Below are 8,042 nucleotides of genomic sequence, written 5' to 3'. Positions count from 1 at the left end.
AAAAAAAAAAAAAAAGGCCTTCCTCCCAAGTTACAAGTACACAGGATAGACTTCTATCAATGGAGTGTATTAAGGTCCAGCTATGCCTCCTAGTCATGGTTTCCCACTTGGTCTAATCCTCACCTCTCTTGTGTTTTGCCTGCAGAAGTTCATGCCAAGAAGACTGGTCTGGGTCCCTCTGGACATTTCCTAAAGAGAGATCCCTGTTCACTAGATGACTTCCAGAATCACCCACTAAGGCTTCCATAGCCATCTTCCTCAACTGACCTTCACTGCAAACCCTTAGTGCTCAAGATGAGTGGCTTCCTCGCCTCTCTGGATCCCCGGCGGGTGCAGTGGGGGGCTGCTTGGTATGCCATGCACTCCAGAATTCTGCGTACCAAACCTGTGGAATCCATGCTAGAGGGAACTGGGGCCACCACAGCACATGGAACCAAGCTGGCCCAAGTGCTCACCACTGTGGACCTCATCTCTCTTGGTGTTGGCAGCTGCGTGGGCACGGGTATGTACGTGGTGTCTGGTCTGGTGGCCAAGGAAATGGCAGGACCTGGAGTCATTGTGTCCTTCATCATTGCAGCTGTTGCATCCATACTATCAGGTAAGTGTCTCGGTGCAGGGAAAGACCTGTGGATAGCAGGCTTACTGCGCTAGTTACTATTCATCCTACCCTTCCAGACAACTTAGTGGTAACATGTAGGAAGTGCCGGACGAGTGGTTCATCATGCTCCCCTTTTCTCTTGGTTGCCAAAGAGTTCAGAGCTAAAGTTTGGCTTAATTGTAGTAATTTCCCCTTCTTTGGCTTTTCAACATAAATAATACTCTGGTGCTCCTATTGCTGCCAACCTCTCATTCCCATCCATGTTCTAATGATTCTATTTTTATTATAACTCTCCCTTTCATTGGAAGATGGATCAAGTCCTTAGGATTAGGGGGTGGATACTGCTAGGATAATAATAATAAACAAAGTATAGGCAGAGTGGCAAGTAGACAAGTCAATCAATCTATCTATGATTGGGATTTGACAAGTCTCAAACTGGCATTGTAACTCCCAAACAGGAGGGCACCAGGCTAGCAGATATAAGGCCATTATGAGAATCACGAATCACCATCTGCTACAAACACTACAGATTGATATTCCACAGAGCTAGCTCCACTAGCTCCTTCTCTACCCTTGAGGAAAAAAATCATAAAACTCCCATTTTTAAAAATGACGTTCCAGGTCTTACATGTTCATAAATTATAAAATAGCTCTCCTATTTCCTTTTACTCTTTCCTGTATACCAAACCAATCATTGAGAAGCCTGGTTTGTCTTCTCCTGGGTTGTAATCCACAGCATCTCCTAAGAATACCAGAAGTAGGTCAACGGAAAATTCGGGAAATAAGGAAAATTAAAACATCCTGCTTCCTGATGGTCTTATTGCAAAAGCATAAGGCTTTGTTGGGTTCCTTTGGGTGGCAGATCCTATGGATCAGCTCATATACTGACAGTGAATGTCTTGGTGTCTTCAAAGGTTTCAGGAGTCGTAGAACTCCTAACTTCCATTGGGAGTCTCTGTACTAATGCATTCCATTATAAGAAACACACTACACTAATATCCATCTTCATCCATGGAGTCCTGGTGTGGTGCTGTGGGTTAATGTGCCAGACTGCAAAGCCGTTTGAACTGCAAGGTCAGTGGTTCAAACTCACCAGCTGCTCCTTGGAAAACCTATACAGGTTGCTATGCATCGGAATCGACTCGACAGCACTTAGCAACAACAATTCATGTGCTATGCACCTACTACGTATACACAATCAGTTTATAGCTGTTTTATATTTAACATCTTTTTATATTGATGAGGACAATAATTTCTGGCTAGGTTTGCTATTCTCGTGTCATGGTTTATGTTCCTGTAGGTTTTACACCTATGCTTTTTGCCTTAAGTTACCCTCCCATATGCATGAATATTCCAATAATTGAGGTTCTTACAGAACATATTCATAAGGTTTTCAGTCAATTGTTGTTGTTATTAAGTGCCATTGAGTCAATTCTTACCCATAGTGATCCTGTACAGGGTTTTCATGGAGCAGCTGGTGAGCTTGAACCACCGACCTTGCAGTTCAAATGGTTTTGCAGTCTGGCGCATTAACCCACAGCGCCACACCAGGACTCCAATTACTCATATGCAAATTCAAACTGAAGCTGAAGAAAATGAAAATAAGTCCATGAGAGCCAAATTATGACCTTGAATATATCCCACCTGAATTTAGAGATCATCTGAAAAACAGATTTGATACATTAAACACTAAAGACTGAAGACCAGACGAGTTGTGGGATGACATCAAGAACATCATACGAAAAGAGAGCAAAAAGTCATTGAGAAGACAAGAAAGAAGGAAAAGGTCAAAATGGATGTCACAGGAGACACTGAAACTTGCTCTCCAGTGTAGAGATGCTAAAGCAAATGGAAGAAGTGAGGAGGTACAAGAGCTGAACAGAAAATTTCAAAGATCAGCTTGAGAAGATAAAGCCAAATATTACAATAAAATGTGCAGAGATCTGGAATCAGAAAACCAAAAAGGAAGAACACGTTCAGCATTTCTCAAGCTGGGGGAACTGAAGAAAAAATTCAAGCCTTGACTTTCGTTATTAAAAATTCTCTGGGCAAATTATTGAATGATGAAGAAAGCATCAAGAGAAGATGAAAGGAATACACAGAGTCGCTGTACAAAAAGGAAATGGTTAATGTTCAACTGTTTCAAGATCCAGAGCCAATGATACTGAAAGAGGAAGTCCAAGGTGCATTGAAGGAATTGGCAAAGAACAAGGCACCAGGAAATGATGGAATGAAAATTGAAATCTTTCAAGAAAGTGAGGTGGCACAGGAGGCACTCATTCATCTCTGCCAAGAAATTTGGAAGACAACTATCAGGGTGATTGATTGGAAGAGATCCATATTTGTGCCCATTCCAAAGAGAGGTGACCCAACAGAATGCAGAAATCATCAGATAACCTCTTTGCTATCCCATGTGAGTAAAGTTTTACTAAAGGTAATACAGAAACGCCTGCAAGCATACATTGACAGAGAACTTCCAGAAGTTCAAGCCGGATTCAGAAGAGGCTGTGGAACAAAAGATATCATTGCTGATGTACAATGGGTCTTGACTGAAAGCAGAGAATATCAGAGAGATGTTTACCTGTGCTTTATTGGCTACACAAAGGGTTTCGATTGTGTGGATCATGACAAGCTATGGACAACATTGTGAAGTATGAGTATTCTGGAACACTTAATTGTGCTCATGAGGAATCTGTACCTGGACCAAGAGGCAGTTGTTCGAACAGAACTTGGGAACACTGAATGGTTTAAAATTAAGAAAGGTGTGCGACAGAGTTGTATTCTTTCACCATATTTATTCAACCTGTATGCTGAACAAATAATCTAAAAAAAATGGGTTATATGAAGAAAAACATGGCATCAGGACTGGAGGAAGACTCATTAACAACCTGAGACAAGCAGATGATACAACCTTGCTTGCTGAAAGTGAAGAAGACTTAAAACATTTACCGATGAAGATTAAAGAGCACAGCCTTCGATATGGATTACATTTCAATGTCAAAAAAAAACAAAAATCCTCACCACTAGAACAATAAACAACGTTCTTATCAATGGAGAGAAGATTGAAGTATTCAAGGACTTCATTCTTCTTGGATCAACTATCAACACTCATGGAAGCAGCAGTCAAGAAATCAAATGACATATTGCATTAGGCAAATCTTCTGCACAAGACCTTTTTAAAGTGTTGAAGAGCAAAGATGTCAGCTTGAGGACTAAAGTGTGCCTGACCCAAGCCATGGCATTTTCAATAATCTCATATCTATGAGAAAGCTGGACAGTGAATAAGGATGACCATAGAAGAACTGATGCATTTGAGTAATGATGTTGGAGGAGAATACTGAAAGTGCCATGGGCTGCCAAAAGAACCAATAGATCCGTTTTGGAATAAGTGCAGCCAGAGTGCTCCTTGGAGGCCAAGATGGCCAAACTTGGTCTCTCATACTTTGGACATATTGTCAGGTGGGACCAGTCACTGGAGAAGGATATCATGTTTGGTAAGGTGGAGGGTCAGAGAAAAAGAGGAAAACCCCCAATGAGATGGACTGGCCAAGTGGCAGCATCGATGGACTCAAGTGTGGCAACAGTAGTGAGGTTGGTCCAGGATCGGGCAGTGTTTCGTTCTGCTGTGCATAGGGTCGCTATGAGTCGGTACCAAATTGATGGCACCTAACAACAACAACAACAGAACATATTTTTTTCTTACACATAAAAATTAATTATTCACATGGATGAATTTCTTAGGCACTTGAAATTCTACTAGCCGGATTGCAGCCATTTCCAAATTTATTTGGCAAAGAAATAACTTTCATGGAAGTACCAGATCCTTACTCAGCATAAATTTATAAATCTAAAGGTGTTATCTTGTATAATAGAATAGTAATGGTTGGACACAGCCATGCATATAACCAGAAGATCCCACAGAGAATGCAGGGGAGATGCCTAAGGGTCCTTCCCCGTAGCTGTAAACTACGCAGTCTCCTCTAGACCCCATCCTATTATGCCCCATTTCTCAGACCACAAAGATTCTATGGAAGAAGTATCCACATTTTATCTTTCATCATGCTACATTGCATCTAGAAATCAGAACAAGGCCTAGTACTTCACCTGGCATTCTGTGAGCCCATCTCCATGACCACAGTAGTCATTGTTGTTGTTTGTGCTGTCGAGTCGGTTCTGACCCATAGTGACCCTGAACAGGGTTTTGAGGCTATAAATCTTTACGGGAGCAGAAAGCCTCGTCTGTCTCCTGCAGAGCAGCTGGTAGTTTCAAACTGCTGACCTTGCGGTTCACAACCCAATTTGTAACCACTATGCTACCATTGTTGTTGTTGTCAGGTGCCATTGAGTCATAACCGACTCATAGTGACCCCATGCACAGTAGAACGAAACAATGTCTGATCCTGGGCCAACCTCACTACTGCTGCCACACTTGAGTCCATCAATGCTGCCACCTGGCCAATCTATCTTGTTAGGGGTCTTCCTCTTTTTCTCCGACCCTCCATCTTACCAAGCATGATATCTTTCTCCAGCGACTGTTCCCTCCTGACAGACGAAGTTTAGCCATCTTGGCCTCTAAGGAGCACTCTGGCTGCACTTCTTCCAAAACAGATCTATTGGTTCTTTCGGCAGCCCATGGCACTTTCAGTAGTCTCCTCCAACACCACAATCACTATATAATGTAGACTTTTCTGCTCAGAAGGAGAGTCTCTAAGATTGGTCCAATTTTGTGCTACAGCCAGTTCATGTTGTTGTTGTTAAGTACCATGGAGTCGGTTCTGATTTGTAGTGACCCTGCACAGGGTTCTGAGGCTGTAAATGTTTACGGGATTAGAAAGCCTCATCTTTCTCCCACAGAACCGCTGGTAGTTTCCAACTGCCAACCTTGAGGTTAGCAGCCCGATTCATAATGACTATGCTATCAGAGCCAGTTCATACCACCTGTGAAAAGCCTCAGTGGTGCGCATCTTTTCTAGCTTTATATTCAGTAACATCATGTTGTCACTTGAAATTGGCTATGGTGAGAGCATTTACATGACAGAAATTGATGAATGCTCTCATTCCTATACCAAACACCCTGCCTTTACTCTAATTGTGGATCCCATCTCCCCAGTTATAGCCACATCCTTAACATTTCTGTATGCCTTGTGACTGACCTCTCCCCACTGAGGCTAGCCAAAATCTGTCTAGATTCCCCAGCCAATGTCAGGACCAAAGTAACTTGTGCCAAAGTTAGAATATTTATGGCAGATTTGTTCAACCAGGCCTTACAACCTGATGATCCAAACTAAAAGTAAATCTCCTTACATTGAATTCTTTCCACTTCCATATCTTCATTCCCACACTGACTCTCGCTTGACCAAGCTGCCAACTTCTCCATTCCACACTAATCATCCTTGTCAATAACAGGTGTTTTCTCCTTCTGGCCTTAATTAAAGCCTGACTCAGCTCAGGACACTGCCTACCTGCCAGCCATTCTTCCATACTCTTCACAAGGTCAGAAAGATCTGGCTACCTCTGCTTCCCCTTCCAGATCCATGTTCTTCCTAGTACTGGTCTGGTGACTGTTCAATCTCTTTCCTCACTTTCTCATCCAAACTCCTCTAGACAGGTTTTCAGTGACTCTTGACTCATTCCTCAACCCAATGCTTTATGGAATCTGCTCCCATAATTCTACTGAAACTAACTTAAATAAAATCACCTGTGATATTCTCCTTTCTAAGAGCTATGCAGAAGTCTTCTTTTGCCCTACTTCTCTTATTTAAATGTAGGTCTCGGTAGTTTTACCTACTAAATAATTCTCAAATTAATCCACCTCTTCTGTCCTACCCTGCCCTGATGTCTCTCTAAGTCAGAACGCTTTATAATTAAAGCCACTTCAAAAGCAAAGATATCACTTTGAGAACTAAAGTGCACCTGACCTATGCCATGGTATTTTCAATAACTTCATATGCAAGTGGAAGTTGGACAATGAATAAAGAAGATCATAGAGGATTTTTTGCATTGAGTTGTGGTGTTGGAGGAGAATATTAGAAGTGCCATGGATCACCAAAAGAACAAACAAATCTGTGTTGAAGAATTATAGCTCAAATGCTCCTTAGAAGCCAGGATGGTAAAACTTCGTCTCTTATACTTTGGACATATTATCTGGAGGGACCAGTTCCTGGAGAAGGACATCATGCTTGGTAAAGTGGAGGGTCAGAGAACAAGAGGAAGACCACCACCCCAACAAGATGGATTGGTATAGTGGCAGCAGCAATGGGTTCAAGTATAACAACAATTGTGAGGTTGGCTCAGGACAAGGTAGCATTTCATTCTGTTGTGCATAAGGTCTCTCTCTATGAGTTGATACTGACTCAGCAGCACCTAACAACAACAACAGCACAACACTGGTTATCATGAATGCATTGGCTCAATTATTGGACCAAGGAATCGCTGATGCATGTTTTCGTCTCTTCATCTCTTAATTGTCCTTCATAATAGTTTCTTCACCTTTACAGCTTACAAAACAAAGTAATAGAAACTCTTGCCCAATACCCTCATCTCATGGAAGGACTCGGATTGGCTTTTCTTGGATCACATGTCCACATTTATATTTCTGGAGTAGGAAAAACACAATTGACACTTTTTTTTTTTATTAGTGCATACCAAACTTGACTGCCCATTTAATATTTGTGGTCATGAATTTGAAGGTGAAGCCAGTCTCCACACTTGGGCACTTTTTTGGTAGCAAGAGTGGAGTACATGGAAAACCAGGATTAACAAGGTTTCGTTTTTTCCAGGCAAGAGGAGAAAAGAACAATGCTATTAAGGGTATTTGCAAAGGAAAAGTAAGTAGTGCTAGATCCTATGATCGCAGCTGCATCAAAATAGAAGTGAGAATCATAGTGATGAGGCATAAAAAGTGGTACAATTGATGGAAATTAGAGAGCTCAGTAAAGTCAGGAAATGGTTGGATTGAGAATACTAAAAAACTAAGCTAGGCTAGGAAGTAACAGTAGGAAACTGGGATGTTTGAAATTAAGACTTCAGAAATAAGTACAGTAATATTAAGTTTCAACTTGGGACCTGGGTCAGCCACTAACGAACTCTGAGAGACCTTCAGCAAGTTCCATAATTTCTCTGAGTTTCCACTTTGAAAATAGTCATAATACCCACTTCAAAGAGTTGTGATGAAGATGAAATCAGATGGCTATAAAGTGCTGGCACAATGCCTGACATATAGCACTAAATAAGTGATTATTACTATTAGGTGTCAAACACTATATTAGATGCTTGTTCTTGTTGTTGTTGTTGCTATATTCTATCTACTCTGTTCTGACTCATAGCAACCCTGTATAGGGTTTCCAAGGTTTTAAATCTTTGCAGGAGCAGGAAACCTCATCTTTCTCCTGTGGAGCAGTTGGTGGACTCAAACTGCCAACCTTGTGGTTAACGATCTAGTTGC

At 41.6% G+C, this 8,042-nt stretch overlaps 1 protein-coding gene across 1 annotated transcript in view; it reads left to right on the top strand.

Moving 5' to 3' along the window:
• The first annotated feature begins 294 nt into the window (after positions 1 to 294).
• Positions 295 to 8,042, top strand: part of SLC7A14 (solute carrier family 7, member 14) — an 87,179-nt gene continuing 79,431 nt past the window's right edge. Inside the window, exon 1 of the mRNA XM_006861829.1 lies at positions 295 to 598. Coding sequence (XP_006861891.1) covers positions 295 to 598 — 304 coding nt within the window. The remainder of the gene's footprint in view (positions 599 to 8,042) is intronic.

This window comes from Chrysochloris asiatica, unplaced genomic scaffold, assembly GCF_000296735.1.
Source record: "Chrysochloris asiatica unplaced genomic scaffold, ChrAsi1.0 scaffold00043, whole genome shotgun sequence".
Classification (NCBI taxonomy): Eukaryota; Metazoa; Chordata; class Mammalia; order Afrosoricida; family Chrysochloridae; genus Chrysochloris; species Chrysochloris asiatica.
The sequence above is the reverse complement of the archived record's forward strand: the minus strand, read 5'-3'. Positions and strand labels throughout refer to the sequence as shown.